This window comes from Homalodisca vitripennis, chromosome 4 (assembly GCF_021130785.1).
Source record: "Homalodisca vitripennis isolate AUS2020 chromosome 4, UT_GWSS_2.1, whole genome shotgun sequence".
NCBI classification, from domain to species: domain Eukaryota; kingdom Metazoa; phylum Arthropoda; class Insecta; order Hemiptera; family Cicadellidae; genus Homalodisca; species Homalodisca vitripennis.
The window spans coordinates 173,070,691-173,091,705 of record NC_060210.1 but is presented as its reverse complement, the minus strand read 5'-3'; the positions used below and the strand labels follow the sequence as shown (position 1 = coordinate 173,091,705).

At 33.5% G+C, this 21,015-nt stretch overlaps 1 protein-coding gene across 1 annotated transcript in view; it reads right to left on the bottom strand.

Moving 5' to 3' along the window:
* Positions 1 to 19,486, bottom strand: part of LOC124360659 (DNA mismatch repair protein Msh2-like) — an 89,680-nt gene extending 70,194 nt beyond the window's left edge. Inside the window, 2 exon segments of the mRNA XM_046814475.1 lie at positions 11,344 to 11,393; positions 19,196 to 19,486. Coding sequence (XP_046670431.1) covers positions 11,344 to 11,393; positions 19,196 to 19,226 — 81 coding nt within the window. The 5' untranslated portion in view covers positions 19,227 to 19,486.
* Positions 19,487 to 21,015: the final 1,529 nt, after the last annotated feature.

Genomic DNA, 21,015 nt, shown 5'->3' with positions numbered 1-21,015 from the left:
TCACAACAACAACAAATTCCCGACAAGTATACTCAAGTTCAACAGGAGGATTTGGGTCAACAAAGTGAATTGGAATTTGGTTCACAGCAACAACAATTTCCCGACAAGTATACTCAAGTTCAACAGGAGGATTTGGGTCAACAAAGTGAATTAGAATTTGGCTCACAGCAACAACAATTTCCCGACAAGTATACTCAAGTTCAACAGGAGGATTTGGGTCAACAAAGTGAATTGGAGTTTGGTTCACAGCAACAACAATTTCCCGACAAGTATACTCAAGTTCAACAGGAGGATTTGGGTCAACAAAGTGAATTAGAATTTGGCTCACAACAACAACAATTTCCCGACAAGTATACTCAAGTTCAACAGGAGGATTTGGGTCAACAAAGTGAATTAGAATTTGGCTCACAGCAACAACAATTTCCCGACAAGTATACTCAAGTTCAACAGGAGGATTTGGGTCAACAAAGTGAATTAGAATTTGGCTCACAGCAACAACAATTTCCCGACAAGTATACTCAAGTTCAACAGGAGGATTTGGGTCAACAAAGTGAATTGGAGTTTGGTTCACAGCAACAACAATTTCCCGACAAGTATACTCAAGTTCAACAGGAGGATTTGGGTCAACAAAGTGAATTAGAATTTGGCTCACAACAACAACAAATTTCCCGACAAGTATACTCAAGTTCAACAGGAGGATTTGGGTCAACAAAGTGAATTAGAATTTGGCTCACAGCAACAACAATTTCCCGACAAGTATACTCAAGTTCAACAGGAGGATTTGGGTCAACAAAGTGAATTAGAATTTGGCTCACAGCAACAACAATTTCCCGACAAGTATACTCAAGTTCAACAGGAGGATTTGGGTCAACAAAGTGAATTAGAATTTGGCTCACAGCAACAACAATTTCCCGACAAGTATACTCAAGTTCAACAGGAGGATTTGGGTCAACAAAGTGAATTAGAATTTGGCTCACAACAACAACAAATTCCCGACAAGTATACTCAAGTTCAACAGGAGGATTTGGGTCAACAAAGTGAATTAGAATTTGGTTCACAGCAACAACAATTTCCCGACAAGTATACTCAAGTTCAACAGGAGGATTTGGGTCAACAAAGTGAATTGGAGTTTGGTTCACAGCAACAACAATTTCCCGACAAGTATACTCAAGTTCAACAGGAGGATTTGGGTCAACAAAGTGAATTAGAATTTGGCTCACAGCAACAACAATTTCCCGACAAGTATACTCAAGTTCAACAGGAGGATTTGGGTCAACAAAGTGAATTAGAATTTGGCTCACAACAACAACAAATTCCCGACAAGTATACTCAAGTTCAACAGGAGGATTTGGGTCAACAAAGTGAATTAGAATTTGGCTCACAGCAACAACAATTTCCCGACAAGTATACTCAAGTTCAACAGGAGGATTTGGGTCAACAAAGTGAATTAGAATTTGGTTCACAGCAACAACAATTTCCCGACAAGTATACTCAAGTTCAACAGGAGGATTTGGGTCAACAAAGTGAATTAGAATTTGGCTCACAGCAACAACAAATTTCCCGACAAGTATACTCAAGTTCAACAGGAGGATTTGGGTCAACAAAGTGAATTAGAATTTGGCTCACAGCAACAACAAATTCCCGACAAGTATACTCAAGTTCAACAGGAGGATTTGGGTCAACAAAGTGAATTAGAATTTGGCTCACAACAACAACAAATTCCCGACAAGTATACTCAAGTTCAACAGGAGGATTTGGGTCAACATAGTGAATTGGAATTTGGCTCACAACAACAACAAATTCCAGACAAGTATACTCAAGTTCAACAGGAGGATTTGGGTCAACAAAGTGAATTGGAATTTGGCTCACAACAACAACAAATTCCAGACAAGTATACTCAAGTACAACAGGAGGATTTGGGTCAACAAAGTGAATTGGAATTTGGCTCACAACAACAACAAATTCCTAACAAATATACTCAAGTACAACACGAGGATTTGGGCCAACAGAGTGAAATAGAGCTTGTTTCACAACAACAACAGATTCCTAATCATGAATTTGTGCAACTTCCGCAAGATAGTTTACAATTTAGTAATCATTCAACAGAAAGACCTGCTGATTTGTTTCCTCGGAATCAAGATCCTTATGATTTCCTAAATATAAAAGTTGATGAATTGGAAAAAACAATTAAATTTACAGTTAAATGATTCTGAAAGTTTATCTCATAGCTTTTCTACAGAAAGGAAGACTGCTGACTTACCTGCAGTTCCATTTGGGGATGTAACAATCGGACAATCTGATCCGAGTGTTATTAATAATGATGGAATTGAAAGACAAAATGTCTTAGTAAAAGAGAATATTTTGGAAAAAAAAATTAACGTTGGTGAACTTGACTCTAATCAACCCGAAAGTAAAAAAGAACCCACTTTTTGGGAAAAGCTGAAAAACAAAGTGAGTGACGTATACAGCAGTACTCGCAAAAAAGCAACAAATTTAGTTACAAAAATAAAGGATAAGGTACAAGTTTGATGAGTAACTAGACATTTCATTTTTTGTACTCAGTGTAAAAAGTCTATTACATATTTTAAAAATCCTTGTAGAGTTTCTGTTCATTTATAATTTATATTGTGATATTTGTATATTGCACCTCCTATCCTCAAAAATAGTCTTATGGTAAATATCAAAGTGCTAAACCATAATATTGATAAAACTTGTTAAAAAAGTTTTAACTTCTAAGAAAAATCTGCAATGAATTACTAATTATTAATTTCATATCTGTGCAAATGTTAATGAGTCTTCTATTTAAAATATTATACTTAACATTTGTTGGTCATTCGAAACATACCTTCCCCCTAAAACATTAGATTAAGCATGTTGTCATATTCTAATTGCCTACTTTAACTTAGTGTAACTCAATTAGATGGTATAGTATATATAAAACACACAAGTACCAATATTTATTAGTTAATACTGAACAAAAAACCTGCACTGTGGTAGTTGTAGGTTTTATATTGAATATTGAATAATATCATGTCATCTCCAAGATATGGCAAAGGCACTCCTGAGCAATTGCGAGCACTCCAGAACTTTCTTTAAAACTCATCCAGAGATTGTTAAAAACTCACTGAATACAATACAGTGTATATTCAAATTAAATATAATTTAATTTTTACATAGGTGTTTCTAAAATTGGAGGACAATATTATTAATTGATTTCACTATAACAAATATTAGAAGTCAGAGTTTAAAACCAAACAGGTTTTCAATCCTCGTCTAAAAAGAATGTTATACTAATCAGATCCCTAAAACAGATTATTAACATTGAACTATAACAACTTACTCAAAGTTCCCCTACTGTATGCATTAAATGCCGTTGCCACTTGTCAATAGTATTAATAGTTCACTTTTTTAGAAATATGCTTCAAGATTAGAAATATGCTTGAAGCCTTGAGCTCTTTATCCCATATCGACTTGGTCATATTCTGTTTGATCTATGTTTACAGAATATGAGTTACCAGATGACCGAAATTACAGTTACAGTTACAGTTACAGTTACCGAATCTAGTTACCAGTGTCGCTACTGATCCTTCAATTGGATGGCTATGCACTTGAACAGAGTGGCAGTTCCTTTAGATGTTATTAGAGAGCCTCCAGCATGATTCATGTGAGAAGATGTACAGAGTGGCAGTTCCTTTAGATGTTATTAGAGAGCCTCCAGCATGATTCATGTGAGAAGATGTACAGAGTGGCAGTTCCTTTAGATGTTATTAGAGAGCCTCCAGCATGATTCATGTGAGAAGATGTACAGAGTGGCAGTTTTTTTTTTTTTTTTTATTACAGAGCCTTAAGCATGATTCATGTTAGAAGATGTATCACATGACATTCATTTACTTAGTTTTAAATGAGTTGTTTACCATTCTCTTCGCATAAGCATGGCCGTTGCAGGTATAGGCCACCTTGTAGATTTATTTCAGTGTGTGACGATGCTACTTTATACAACATGGACATACCAATTGTACCTAATTTTACTGTAATGATAAGTTTCTTTTATTTTTACACCACCACTACATTCTCTCTCTATCTTCTTACTTTGAGTTACTATTAGTAAGATAGATTAATAGTAAGATAGTACCTGTTACAAGTTGAAAGGAATACTTATTTGAGTGAACTAATTTCAAAGTAGGTTTCAAAATATTCCCATCCAGTTGTCTGGCAATATGCTAACCAGTTATAAAAACTGGCTACTGTACACAAGCAAGTACACAGAAAGGTAGCTTACAATTATTACCAGTAATGGTATGCCCAATTAAGTTGTGATATCTCTTGTCATTTAAAAGTTATAAAGTCGTCCAAAGACTTTACTGTCACACCCTGTATAATCTTAAAGTTATCCCAAGTATTGTGAAATTTAGTATCAAAGACTTAATAATTCGTTTAAAACTTAAGACCTAATATTTTAAAACTACAAAACGTGTATCTTATTTTTAGCCCTAAGCATATCATATAAGAATAACAGCAATCACCCAAAAACTTAAGTGTTCAAGTGTTAAAATTATGAATTTTTAAATTTAAAAAAGCATAAATAAAATGTAAAACAAACTTTATAATAAAGTGTCTAATTATTATTTGCTATAAATTATATGTGGGATCAAAACTATATAGCTATGGTCATGCTTTATGATTACCCAAAATGTTATGTCATTATGTGTAAAAATAGAAAATATTGCAAAACCAAATTTTGCTTGCCTCAATTTCAGAAGATATAAACTGATAAAGCTCATTTCCATAGACTTAGATAACATTTACATTTATTTATCTACAAAAATTATTAACAACACTAACTATTCCTGAAAAATATTTTTAAATCTTGTTATGAATTTTTATTCTGAACAAAGGACAATGTTTTGAAAAAATACGACAGGACTGAAACAACAAACCTTTAAACATTTTTACACAATCAGATTTTGTTCTGTCAGTGTTTTCTGATTGTCTTCATTGCTTGAATGTGTGAACTGCATTATTTAAAATGTTTGATAATTTTTAATGCCAACTACTTTGCTGAAAATGCATGCTTATCTTTACTCAAACATATTCTTGTTTCAGGTTGTTTTACAAATTTGATTGAATTGAGTTTGTAGATCCTATTATGAGGTGTAAATATTCATCTCTTCTAAAGTTAAATCATACAAAAATTATTCAGTTCATTCTACACTTCTGAATATCACTATCTAAGTATTATCATGAAACTTTTTGTGTTTATTGATTATTTATTATGGCTTCATTAATCTCTACACTTGACATATTTTGTGTTACACTATTTTGAGTTTTTAACCTACATGGATACATGAGAAATTTTAAATATTTTTAGAGGAAAAGTTTAGATTATTTATAACACAATTTTGCTTAGTTGAATAAAAGTTAAATTTGAGATCAATTGGAGGTAGCCTTTGACTCTGTAACACAGTGTCCATAATTTTAATGGGAAAATACCTCACACCCTTGATGAATTCAGTAATTTGTACTCAATATTGCACTGTAATCTGTTGTAATACTGGTTAGGTTAATAATTTTTGTAACATTAACCTGTAATTTTATCGCAGGAAAGTATAAAGCAGACTGCAACACCCTATCCTACGACTTCAAGTCTTATATGGGTCCTCAGTGACTGCTGTATGACGTAGTTACTCTCCTGTTGCCGAGACACTCAAAATCCGATCTGACATGAATTTCTTTATTATCAGATGTACTTGCAAGCAGACTTACACCAAAGTACATGTAGTAGACTGCAACTATACCCAAGCTCTGAATATTTTGCCAACTATGGGGGTTTTTGACATATTTTTTGAATGTGATTTAATGTTTTATTTGTATCACCCGAGCCTGCATAATGAAGACGTGCTAGTTAGACCTTTGAGTAACTACATATCAGGATCTGCATACAAACTAATAAAGACTTTAAACATGCTTAATTTGTTTATTTTTTATTGTATCAGTTACACAAGAGATAAATCATTCAATGTAATAAATTGAGGTAGGAAAGAGTGAGAACTTGGACGGCCATCTGTGATAACAGTGATAATCAAAGTTACGTGGTGCTGACCTAGTGTCAGACCTCAGAACTAACTGAAATGAACCCCCGGACCTCAACACACCGTCCAATGATTTGTTCGTACCAATGATTTATCTCCTGTGTAACTAATACAATAAAAAATTATATAGTTTATTATAGTTTATTAAAGTAACTTAAGCCTAAAAATCACATTATTTGATATAAAAAAAATAAATTTAGAAATAAAATCTCATGATTGTTATGTGTTGTACGATTTTTAATTTTGATAATTCCATTATTTCTCCACAGCAGCAGGTAATCTTATGATGTAGGATTAAAATCCTTCCAAACATGTAACTAAGGAAAACGCAAGCAAACGACAAAAGCAAGAACTTAATTTATGTTACAAAATTAAGTTTACCTTTAACACGTTCAATGCTGATGACGCCAGTTGGCGTCACACGGAACGTGCCTTGTATGCTGATGACGCCAGTTGGCGTCACTCCCACCTTTTTGCAAGCCAAAACTTGTAGCCATATTATCCTGTCTTATCAGTCAGTAAGTGGTTGTTTTTCAGAGTGATTACTCGTGTAATAAGTTATACTTATTAGTTTAAGTGTTCGTTTTGAGTTTAAATTATCAGTGCGTAAATAAATATATGTTATAATGAGTTATAATATGCCGAGTACCTCTCGTGAAACCCAAGATATGACAATAAGTGAAATTGACCGCGAGTTGAATTCTGACACGGAATCTGAAGCACTGAGTAGTGGTGACAGTTATATTCCCGGGGAAAGTGATTGGGATTTAGATAGCTGTGGTAATGACACCCAGGGAAGATGAACAGGATGGATCAGTTCAGACGCTTCCATCACCTACTGTTCCAGCTAACCGGTTGCTCCCCATTGCCATTGCCAGTGCAGTCCAAACTACACAAGGTAGGAGAAGAGCTGATTTACCTCAGTTAGTATGGAATGACAATCCTGCTTTGAAAACTTTTATATTTAACCAACCTACTGGTTCTTAAGGTTCCTATACCGGGGTAATAATAAGCCTATGGATTATTTGACATTAATTTTAGATGACGTTATGCTGCAATCAATTGTTAGGGAAACTAATATATACGCAGAAGAAGTATTTCTTTCTAGTTCCCATGCACAAACACTCACGCATGAGTTACTGGCGAGACCTAAAATATCCAAGAGCTAAAGGTATTTTTGGGCCTCTTTCTACATACAGGAATAGTAAAAATGCCAAGACTAGAGAGTTATTGGAAAAGAGATGAACTGTTCCAAACTTGTGTTTGGGAAACACATGTCACGTGATCGGTTTATGGGTATTTTACGTTGCCTTCACTTTTGCCAAAGTAGATCAAGATAGTACTGATCAACTACAGAAAGTTAGGCCCCTGATAGACCATTTCAAATAACAAAATGCTTAACATTTATGTACCAAAAAGAGAACTGTCCATTGATGAGTTGATGACCCTGTGGCGTGGTCACCTAGTCATTTAGACAATATATAAAAAAAACAAAAAACACAAATACGGTATAAAGTTTTATCTTCTTTGTGAACTAATGGACTTACAATGAAGTTCTGTATATATTCTGGAGCTTTGGATGAGTTAGGTGGTGTGGGACACACTGAAAAAGTAGTACTGCATCTACTAAGAGAACGTCTGAACGCAGGCCATTCAGTTTATGCAGATAATTTTTATAACAGTGTCAATTTGACTAAACAGTTGTTACAACAAAGAACGTACATAACAGGGACTTGCGTGTAGATAGGCAACAAAAATCCAGTAGAAGTTGTCCAAGCTAAACTCAAAGAAGGTGAAACATGTGCAAAATATCATGAAGGAGTTGTAGTTGGAAAATGGAAGGATAAGAGAAACGTTCTATATATATCCAGCCAATTTGAAAATGAGATGAACGTGTCAGTGAATAAAACGAGGAGTAGAAAAACAAAAGCCTCTTCCAATAATAGAATACAACAAGTATATGAGCGGCATAGATAGACAGGATCAGATGCTTAGTTATTATCCAGCAGAAAGAAAAACAAATCCGTTGGTACAAAAAGGTATTTGTGCACATTTTACAAATGGCAGTTTTTAAATGCTTTTTTACTGTTTCGTCAAAACAATATTGGAGATAAAATGACATTGTTGACATTCAGACTTGACATAATAAGGAATCTTTTGAATGCCGCATACCAACCAGCCGTTGCCCCGTGCCCCGTGATATGCCAAATATTTCCCGGACACCAACCGACAAAGCTCCCAATAGGAGATAAAGGAAGAAGGCTACGAAAACGTTGTGTAATGCGTTTACAGTAAAGGTATTCGTAAAGACACAATATATCAATGTGAGGCGTGCGACAGTAAACCTGGCCTATGTCCTGGGTGACTGTTTTATAAATCACCACAAGTAAAAGTATAAAAGTGTCAATGTATATAGTGTAAATATAAAACTTGTTGTGAATATTATATTTTGTAAAGAATAAAAACTATGGATACAAGGTAAGTACCCAATACATTTATCAATACTTATATTATAATTCGAGTTAGTTTCGTAAAAACAAGAACAACGCCACTTGGCGTCATAAGCATATCCCATCAAAACTAGATGCCATATGCTGATGACGCCAAGTGGTCATCGGATTATTATGATCCGTATTATGGGATCATAATAATGACGCCACTTGGCGTCATCAGCATATGGCATCTGGTTTTGATGGGATATGCTGATGACGCCAAGTGGCGTCATTTATTATTTTTTACATTATATTGCTAATTTTTGAATAAAACATTTCGTGAACATGTACATAATAAATTAAGAAATAATAAACATCCAAAAATAAAATAAAATATTTCAGCATTTGCACAATAATGAATTTCCATGTCAGCAGTGAACGTGTTAAATGGCAAATGTAATTTGAATTTTAGAGCATAAAATTATCAATAATTTTAACACTAACATTTTAAATGCTAGTTTGTTATTGACAGTATACATTTTTTATTTCATAATACCCACAATCACACAACTATCAATGGATAAACGTCAGAAAACACACTGTAAAATAACAAACAGGAACAATGTCAATCAATCAAACAAAAATACCTGGCGAATGGTTACAGAATCAATGTATACACCAAAATTAATGTAGTAGTTTAAGGTTAGGTTAACGAGTGTAAAACCAAAGAAATGTAAAGGGATAAAATCTGCTTGAATTCAAGTTAACAAACGTTTTTGTTAAAACAAACACATTAAGGTAAAACAACGAAAACATTAAAATGAAGTGTTACGAGCAGTTAAAAAACAATGTTACAACAAAACTATAACCTATAACTTGTAGTATTTATCAGCAAACTCATCAGTCTTCTTGAGATTTTTAGAGCCACACATTTTGAGATTCTCTAGCAGCATGCTGGAGTCTTGCCCCACTGAAGAATAGTTTCTTGATGTATAAAGTTCTTCTATGTGTTGGCAGAGAGAAATCGTTTGCATGTTGGGTGTTGTGGCTGTGAACTTCACCTGTCTTTGGCAAGTTTCCTTTTGATTCATAAGTGATAGATAACTTCAATAACAAAGATGGATACCACTGTCAGGATGTAAAACGACTTAAGTCTCTTGAGGATTTTTATAGCTGCAGACTTGCCATTATTTGCAGAGTCCGTTTCTGCAGCACCAAGATACGATGAAGGTTTGCAACAGTTATTGAGCTTCTCCATAAAGTTATTCCATTTATAACATGTGCCAAAATAAAGCATAATATACTACTGTTTTCAGTGCTCCAGGGGTACCAATAAGCTTTGGTCTTCTTCAATGCAACAATTGCAGTACTGAACACAAATGATCTTTGAACTCAGGAGACTCTGTTATATTGTCTTTAAATCATCCATAAGCAAGATATTTTGTCTTAGCAGCATTAAAATCAAAGTTATGTTAGAACAATACTGTTGTGCCTTTCTGGCTCATAGAAAAGTCTGAATGTTCAGATCCTCAGTGGAATTGCTGCTTGTAACCAGAATCGTGTAATCAGCATACATTATTGGGTAGCTGATATTACCCAGGAATTTAGGTAGGTTAGGAGTAAACAAGACAAACATAACGTTACCCAGCACAGAACCTTGTGGAACACCTCTCATAATATTTTCAGTCCCAGTAGTCATGTTAATCTGCAATAATTGTAATTATCCTGACCTGCCATGCTCACATGGGATAGAGAGTGTTAATATTGTGTACTTTAGCTAGTCAGGTATTCCTATATAACAATTTAAGCCACAGCAGTGCATGCTAATCTACAAAAAGTGTAATTATCCTGACCCACCATAGTAACATGTTGCTGAGAGTGTTAATATTGTGTACTTTAGCTAGTCAGATATTGATATATAACAATTTAAGCCACAGCAGTGCATGTTAATCTGCAACAAGTGTAATTATCCTGACCCACCATAGTAACATGTTGCTGAGAGTGTTAATATTGTGTACTTTAGCTAGTCAGATATTGCTATATAACAATTTAAGCCGCAGCAGTTCATGTTAATCTGCAACAAGTGTAATTATCCTGACCCATTATAGTAACATGTTGCTGAGAGTGTTAATATTGTGTACTTTAGCTAGTCAGGTATTGCTATATAACAATTTAAGCCGCAGCAGTTCATGTTAATCTGCAACAAGTGTAATTATCCTGACCCATTATAGTAACATGTTGCTGAGTGTGTTAACATTGTGTACTTTAGCTAGTCGGGTACTGCTATATAAAAGACAGGGGCCTAGTTTCTGTAGACAAGTCATGTCAAGAGTTATAATAAGAGTGTCAATGTAGTATTTATACATCTGCTGTGACTGTGTGATATACTCTTTCCCAAGTGTATCCAAGTAGTTTGAATAATATCTAAAAGATTGCAAAATTAACCTACAAGTTTCCAACTAAAAAAAAAAACATGATATAACAGCTGTCATCACAAAAGAAAAACAGCTGATATCTTAAAGCACAGAAACTCATGCTTGGTAGTTCATAAAACTAGTATTGCACAATATATGTCAAGTGTGGTGATTATTAATCAAACTGGAGCTTCATCCCGAGTACAATGGTTAAAGGATTAAAATAAAAATTAAATTTTCTAGCATTTTATTTAAACAACAAAAAGTGCAAATCCTTGGCAGCCACCCCTTTTTGAGGCTGGCTTTTTACAATTGGTCTATTTTAAACCAAAATATAATGTATTAGGCTATTTACATTATTTTGTATCACAAAGTTATTAACAATTAATCACAGAAAGTTAAGTTTACCTCAGGGAAACGTTTGAAGAACGATACAAAGACACTTTGCTCGTACGAGTCTGAAACAAAGTAATAACAAATAAGACAAATTTTTAAGACATATTTTAAAGTTACAGAATAATGTCATTATATTCTTAGATACCAGCAACCAATTTAGTTTCCAGTTTGGAACAAGGCAGATGAGCATATATTTACTTTTACTAGCAACATTGTATCTAACAAATAAGAGCCATATGATATGATGTACAAGGAATTCAATATAAAAAATATGTAATAATTTTTTTTTAAATCTTTACACTGTGAGTAATGTTACTTGTTTAATTTATAACATAACCTAATGATTTCAAGTTTGATTTTATAATGGTTATAATGGATTTTGAACCAACAATTCCTTTAGGCTCAAATATATATATACTGGTTTAATAAAATATATATATATATATATATATATATATATTATTATTATTAAACCAGTATTGTTTAATAAATTCATCAACTGGTCTATTTATAAATGAATTTGCTAATAAAAATGTATTAGTGTAATACGATAATTTGTTCAGAAAGTTCTAAATCATCTTTCAATATGGAACCTTAGATACATGATGATCCCATTGATAGTATAATTAGGGTGGCTAACATTCAAAATAATAATTAGCTTTTCTTATGTATATAGCATTATAATACATACAAGTTGAACATTAATAATGTTGTTAAATAAATGACACATTTTGCAAATTTATAATCAAGATGGTTCACTAACATTATACTTTTAATAAAATCATATTTAAATTCAATTATGTGTACAAGTACTTCAACGTAGAAGCTATTAAAATTAATAAAGAGGTAGCTTCAATTTATCACTAGTGTATATTAAAATTAATAGGCTACAAATTAAAATAGGCAAATAAAATCAACAGTTAACACAGTTGCTATTTTGTTCTGGTTGATTCACTTAATATTCAGTTCTGTGAAAGAGTAAAAAAAAATATTATCGTTACTTGTTTTTGGTAATTGTTTATTATTTTAGTATATTAGCTGGTACACTGTCCTTAATTTAATTTTTTGTATTGGATGTTAATGTATTGATATGTTTATTACCCTATTTTTGTCATGTTTTTATGTAACTTTCATTTACAAATTTCTTGACTATTATTGTGTCTTTTGCAGTTGTCTTCTTCAGAGTACCATGTTAGTTTCTACGTTATTTATGTAGAATGGTGTGTTGCCGTTAAGTTTAAATAAAATTAAACATAAATGACAGACCAGGTGAAAAAATATACTACATTTGCAACCATCACCTTTATATTTCAATGTAATCATATAATTCAATGAGTAAATTAGCAAGTTACAAGTTACTTTAAAAATTATTTTGTGGGAAAATAAATTGAAGATAAAAAGAGGTTTAATTAGTAAATTTTTACAACCATTTTGTACCCATATGAAAAACTCTATCAGTAGACTGTGTTGTTGAATTTAGCTCCAGTATACATACCTTCCTGTTAGTACAGCGTCTGAAATCTGACTTCGAGAGATCTAAATAAAGTAGGTGACGAAGAATCTCAAAATGAATTCTTTACATCGTTTCAACATCAGATATACCTAGAATACAAAATATAGTGTACTGTAGGTGAAGATATTCTAATTGTCTCATCAGGTGCACAATTGAGTGCACTATGATGTTTAAGACACGATCTCTGAGCACGGTGGAACAACCGTTTTTCAACACATAATGTAGCTATGTGGGAAGAGTTGATTTAATGTGAATGTTGAGTTTGAGAATGTCCTGGGACTGGACCTGTAAAACATTGCATACGATCGCATCTCCGAATAGAAATGTCTGAAAGAAGCTTCCTCATGGGATATGCGGGCGATACTGTTGTGATCATCACTGCGAGGATTTTCGATGAGACACAATGGCTACTCAATCGGGTCATGCTGCGAGTGCTGGTTTTGATGGATGAGCATGGCCTGACTCTGGCGACGGATTGACACCGTCGTCCTGGTGGACCGATTATAAAGACAGTGCTGTGAAGAATCTCGGGCATGACGCTTGATACCAAGCTCACATTCAGGGACTGTATCTCTCAGGCGGTAAACAAGGCGTTGGTTGTCACTGCCTCTTTGAGTCGACTGATGAAGAATATCAGCAGACATGTGCCGAGTAAGTGGCGACTACTTATGTCGGTCATGCACTCTATGCTCTGTGCTGTGAGATATGGACAAAGTAGTGAAAAATCCCATCTTGGTCTCTAAAGTTCTGAAATACTAATTAAATGAGCCTGTCAAATATAATCAACTGTTCTGTGTAAATATAGTTTTTTATTCTCTATTTGTTTACATTTATAGTGAGTAAGTTTTCTGATGAGTAAGCATAACTTTTACCACCGTTTTAGATTTCAGCAATTAATTAGGTAAGTACTAATCTACGTTATAAAATGTCCTAAAACATAAGAAGGTCAGAATTTGACTCCAATAACTCCCTTTGAAGCATTCTATAAGAGCTGTGCTAGATGAAATTTTGCTGGACTATTCTTTTGAACTAATGTACCAATTCCAGCTCTAAATGTTCTAAAATATTTGAACACTTAACCCTTTCCGGGCCAGGAGGCAATATATTGCCGCTATAGATCGTGTCTGAAAAGTGCCAGGCGGCAAAATATTGCTGTCAGTGACATATGCGAAAAGCGCCAGGTGGCAATATATTGTCTCCTCGATATTCGTCGTTTTTTTAAAACAATACGACGTCAAATGATTAAAGTTTTATGTTTTTTTATAGCTTGGTATATTTGTAGATAATTAATATGAATATCACTTTATTTTGGAGGTCTATGCATTTTTATTTTGTAATTGTCACGTGACATTATCAGCTGACTGCTGCCAGTGTCGTAAAAATGTGTCATACAAAATTTATTTATGAGAGAAATAACACAAAATGTTGTATGGATGTTCCTTTCTAAATGTACAATATAATAAAATAGCTTCCCAAAGAAAATTATTTTTACGTTTTTAGTTATTTGCAAAAAAACTTAAAAAATTTTTTGTATGTAATCTATTAAAAACATTTTTTTTATTTTAAATTACTTAAAACTAAATCTATATATTTTTTTGTTGATAGTGTATATCTATACGAGTAATTTGGTGCTACTTTTAGGTCATTGTCTCATTTTTATGAAAACTCCACCAAATCACCAATTTTAGCCTGGCACTTTTGACTAGTCACAAGGGGATATGAACTGTGAAAAAATTTGCAACATCTCATATTTGCTCCTGGCTCTGAAAGGGTTAAGGTCTGTTTTGATAGAAATAGGCTTCTCTGATCTGAAATATATATTTTCTTTGTCGGAAAACAAAATAAAATCACCTATGGAACATAGGTACTAAGAATGAAGTAAATTATAATAGTCATAATTATAAACGTTTTGACGTATTTTCTTGATCATGGCAACAAGGCAAACTCAAAATTGGCACTGGAAATAAAATTCACTAGAAACAGCAGTGGTCATAAACATCCAATGCCTGTGTGCAAGGTCCAAAATTGTGTGCAAAGCAATGTGTAACTGCTATAGTAGTGCAGATATGAGACGATGTAGTCTTACTTTTTTCATACATTTAAAGATTGTTATGAAACCTATCTAAAATATAAAAATTCTTGATCAATAGAGAGGCAAAACCAGCTTTGGAACAAAAAAATACTAAGACCGGAGTAAATTAAAAAGACCATAAATATACACTTTTTAATATATTTTCTTGATCACGGGAAGAAGGCTAAGTCAACATTGGCGTCGGAAATATAATTCACTCGAACCTGAAGTGCTCATACAGGTGCTAACCGGCAAAATTGCGTGCAAAGCCAGATGTAACTGTAACTGTTAGTAGTATGATATAGCGAACATGGCTTGGGAAGCAAGAACTCTTCTATATCATGTACTCGTATTATCTTTACATATGGGTGACAACTGTCATAATGTAAGTATTGAAATGTGTTTGTATTATTGATGTTGATTTAAGTTTTTAATTATCAATAACAATATCTATATCCATACAATTTAGAATACTATACTGTTTTGAATCCAACCTCATTACAAAATTATGTATAGATCTATTAATATTGTTTCTAGGAGCAAACTCCAATTTTGCCAATATAATTAATTTTAATTAGTAGCCTGGAATAAGAATTACTTACACTTTTGTTTAACTTCCGGTCCTCTTAATCACGAACACTGTAAATGGGTAGTCTACCTGATGCACGATATGTGATTAATTCCACTTTATAAAAATATCATAGGACTCTATAATATTAGATCACAAGTGTATTCACTAAGAAAACTATATACTTCGACTTTGGAGTTACTCTACATTGATCTAAAATAAATAGTTCAAGTGTTACTAATTGTGGGAGCTATTCAAACAAATACACGGAATGTTTCATATCAAAATTGGGGGTGAAGCCCCTATATATGTCCCTGTATATGTATTCCAAATCTTTATATATATATATATATATATATATATATATATATATATATATATATATATATATATATTTCTTGTGTTCGTGTGTGTGTGACTGAACTCCTCCTAAATGACTGGACCGATTTTGATGAAATTTTGTGTTTGTTTTCAATGGAATTCGAGAATGGTTTAGATTCACAATTTGGTCCACTGGAAAATTTTTTTAGTTAATTTTTCATTTGTAAGTAGTTGTTGATTTTGGAGTGTTTTACATTGGATCCGACAGACTGCACTACGACACGTAATATAAAGTGAACTGATGTTTAACAACTGTTAACACTTTCAGCTGAAGTTCATCAAAGAGGCAAAAACATTTGTTTACATTTAAATTTTAGTAAATTATTGTAAAGTGCTTGATCAGTAGCGTAATGCAGATTGCATATATTAAGTTATTATCTAATTTTAAATTTAGATTGCGCCACTGATCAATAAAATATCTATTGAAATGGAAATATAATTTAAACGCTGTTATAAAAACTACATTATTGTACAAAGCTGTAAATGTGCGCACATAAGGTAATCGAATGTGGTTAGCTCCTTTGACATTGTGTATGGCATTTTTACTGTAGTTAAAGGCAAATGGGGATAACAAGCTCTTGCTCCTATACTAAAAGCATATACACCTTATACATATTTCTTGATCGGTGAAAATATCAAAATCACTTCAGCATCAAAAATTAATCTAAGTTGGATTCCGAAGCCAACGTATGAGACCATTCTTTGGTCAGTGCAAGAGCATAATTCAATTGTAGGACCATAAATAGATTAGACCGGGAGCAAATTTAAACGACCGGAACAGACTCATATTGACCGCAGCAACTTTTTAATTGTACGATACACTTTCATCATTGGGACAAAAAGGCGAACTCTTATTGTTAATGAAATCGTCGAATAACTTCAATAAATTATCATGGAATGTTGGAGGGAAATACAATCTTATAAAAACCGTTTCACTTTACGACTTCAGGATCTCAAACCTCTGTTCTTTAAACTAAAATCTAAAATGGATCAGAAGATTGGAATAGCTTTGAGTGAATATCGGTTATCTCAGGACTGTTTATTATGTCATAGAAAAAGAATACATGAATATATTGTCCAGTTTTTCAACAGGAAATTGCGTGCGGAGCCGCTGGTAACTGCTAGTAATATTATAAATGCGGAAGAGCTTTTATTCGTGTTTTGTTTTCAAGCATGAACTACTCAACTGATTGTACTGAAATTTTACATGGACATTCTTGCAGTTCCTGTCCGGAATGAATATAGGCCTATTCTTATTTTGAAAATACCTCCAGGCTAAGCCCCAGTAATCTTTAAAGTAGCGAACAATCCCATCTTGGTCTCTAAAGTTGTGTAATATTACTTGAATGAACCTGCCAAATGTAATCAAGTGTTCTGTGTAAACAATATTTATTATTGTTTACATTTATAGTGAGTAAATATTAAAAGATTAACCTTAATTTTTCACACTTGCTTTTATCTGGTATGCATACATATTCAGGACCAAGTGTACCATAAAGTTAAAACTCTTATTCTAGATGGATTGTGTGTGGATGTCGTCTTAGGGCATGAGTGTTGAAGTTTCATTTGATGGTAAGGAACCTCCACTGAAAGTGTGTGGACTATTAGCTGCTAAAGTTAAACCAGTACGCTTTTTTGAGAATATAACTCTTGACCTATTGCTGTAAATCAAGGCGTTATTCAGAAGAAGATGTAAAAACTTTTAATATCCTAAGGTAATATTTCAAATTTTACATAAGTAACATTGTTTATTAAAAATGGCAGTCAATCTTAGAAAGCTACACGACATTGCTTTAAAAGATGATAAGACATGTTTTTTGTGGCTTCAACATGTTGGACTAGTACCTAAGAATCCATTATGTGAAATTTGTGGAAAAGAAACAAATGTAACTGTGAGAGGAGCAAACATGGTCGTCTTTAGATGCAAAAAAGAAGGTAATGGTGGACACAATTTTAGTAAAAACGCACTGAAGAATAGTTTTTTGAAGGGTCAAAGTTCGGATTGCGCAATATTGTGACTTTAATGTACTTCTTTTCCAGAAATCAGACAAATTACGATTTTTTAATTCTTGAGTGGAGTTTGGATTTACACAGTCCATCAAGAAGTATGATATCTGACTGGCTGTCATTTTGCAGGGAAGTGTATTTTGTGTGGATTGATGATCAGTTTAATAGGGAAGAAAAGCTTGGAGGTCCTGGAGTGGTGGTGGAAATTGATGAGTGCAAAATTGGAAAACGTAAAAATAACAAAGGGAGGTTGGTAGAAGGAACCTGGATTCTACGTTTAATAGAAATTATACCGGAAGGACAAAAACGTGGGGGTAGGTATAGAATAGAGATTTGTCCTGAAAACAAACGAGATGCTAAAACTCTCATTCCTCTTGTACTAAAACATGTACAGCCTGGAACAACCATAGTCACAGACATGTGGAAATCTTATTTTGGATTAAGTGATTATGGTTTTGTCCATTTTACTGTCAACCATAGTGAAAACTTTTTAAACCCAGCAACTGGTGCCAACACTCAGACAGTTGAAAGTTCGTGGAGTGCCGTAAAACACAGTCTAAGAAGTGGTATCCCAGCTGACCTTCTCGCAGATCACCTCTGTGAATATTTATATAGAAGAGAGGTACGATTTTCTGAAGAGGACGCCATTTCTTCCATTTTCTTAAAAGCAGTAAAAAATTGCTACCCAGGCGAAAACATGTAGATATGAGTAGTTTGACAAGGTTTCCATTTTCTATTCTAATTATTGTTATATTATAATTTATTTTTCTATTCCCAATGTTTGTTAGCATTTCTTAATTATTTATGAGTTTTGCTGTTTGATCGTTCTCGTTCTGGTTCATTTAGTTTAAGTTATGAGTTTCCCTAATTTTGGTTATGTTCATTTATTATTTGTGACATCATTAAATTCATATTTTAATTTAAAACATATGATTGTTATTAGGGACTATAGATACTTTTATATCGATTGATAGTCTATGATTCGAGATGCGAATATTACGTATCATTGATTATATTCTTCGATATAAAATACCGGGTCCGCTTATCGTACCCTACCCCATGACTTGTGTCTCAGTGAAGGTGTTAACAACAAATTATGTAGCAAGTTATATCAGTTTAAAATTATTTATACTATAAAAATCATCAACTTATGCAAAGTAAGACTGTAAACATTTTACCCTCTCATTTCCATACTATATTTTTTTATTTTGAAAATATAGGTACTTAGCTTTGTCATCAAGTTAATTGACTGCTAATTATAGTTAATCCTTAATAGGCTGACTTATTTTTTATAAATGCAATCTCATAAAATAGTTGTTCTTACCCATATTACACAGCTGAGATGGTTTAGACATATTTAAAATGTGCCAGAATACACTATTTTAATTTATTATTTCTATCACCAATGACTTTTGTAAACAGAGATTGTCGTATATCAATGCACGTTCACAAATGAAAATAGCACTTAATGCCAAATTGAACAAATCAGAGCGTTGTTGGCATAATCATTCAATTTCAGAGCTGAAGACCGTTCCGTAATCCGTCGTAATCCTACTATTATGCAGCTCCAACAGCTCCAGTAGTGCAACATTTACTTCACCTAACCTTACATTACACTCAATACAAAACAAAATTGCTTTCCCGCCAAACTGCTGTACAGTACGCCAGCTGGGTTTTTAATAAAATCTGATAGACACACATTATTATTCCGGTAATAGTCATGAGTTGTTTGTTAAAAGCAAAAGTGACATAATTATTATTCCGATTGTGTGAGCTATTGTAAAAATTAAATTATATATATTTGTGTTAACACTTTGTTAAATGAATACCGTTTAAAAAAGTACGAGAAATGGAAATTAAAAACCAAAATATTATTCATCAATATTATGCTAAATTGTAGATGTTATTACAAATATCCTTCTAAAACTAACTATACCCACGACATGATGCTAGGAGGAGTGAATGGTGATTTTTGTGACAAAATATAAAATTACAACGATTTCAATAATCGAGATGCTAATCTCACGTACGTTACGATGTAGAAAATAATGGTCTTTTGGTTCATGACCTGGCTGAAGACATAGCTAGCCATTAACCAAAAATCTTCTAATATGGTCTGAGCTCCTTGTCTAACCAAGAGGTGAACTATCTTATTGCCTGTGATCTCAAGATGGCTCGGTGCCAAGTACACGTCGCATCGTTTTGACATTTAAACCCCGACAGGGTTTGGAAACAATTCCATGCTAATATTGTGACGTGATCAGGGTAAAATGAATAGCCAGCAAAGCTGCTTGGCTATTAGGGAATATCAAGATGTGCTTAAATTATGGTAAGCCCTGCTTAATCTTAGTGAAGCACAAACTAAGATAGCGCAGACTTCAGCCTAAAATAACTTATAGTACAGTGACGGCCAAGACATTGTACAAAGTCTGTCTCCGGACCGACTACACCAAACCCGTTATTGCCGTTCATGACAGAGCCATAAGTAAAGTAAACCAGTTGATACTTTGCGCTTAGAAGAATTTGTTTGCATTCCCAGTCGGATTGCTGTATAAGATGCGCGGAATACAGTTCAATGAAACAAAATTCAGTTTGCATGGCATCTAGAGTCATGTCAAGATTGGATTTGGGGGAACAGTTGACTATGGTGGAGTGACCCTATCCAGTGAAGATGAACCACTCTCCTAAAGACGGCAGTCATCAGTTTGAAGAAGGTATTCCTGGCTTACGCTCTATTGTGGATGGAAATGTGTCAAAAAAGATTTATTGTGCGTTGGTTGACGTACTAGGAAAGCCCCGAAAATCCTGACACATGAAGCCTGTGAATGCTAATAAGTCTGCGGCCTGCGTCTATTTGTCATGGCTATGGCTATCATACTAGAGCTCCGTAAGTGATATGTGGCCTAATGATTAATTTGACTACACCCAGCATCGGGCCCCAACAATTAGGCGTTTTGTGTCCATCAGCCTACATTAGTGACCAGAGCGCACATTTTACTCTGAGTAAACCCTCCAAATTGATCATTACAAGTCAAGAATGTTTCAAAGGTTAAACTTGGTTGAAACCACGAAATACTGTATGGCTATTACTTCTGATATACTTTTGCATTGTGTCTAACTTCACACTTTAAGCCACAAAGAGAT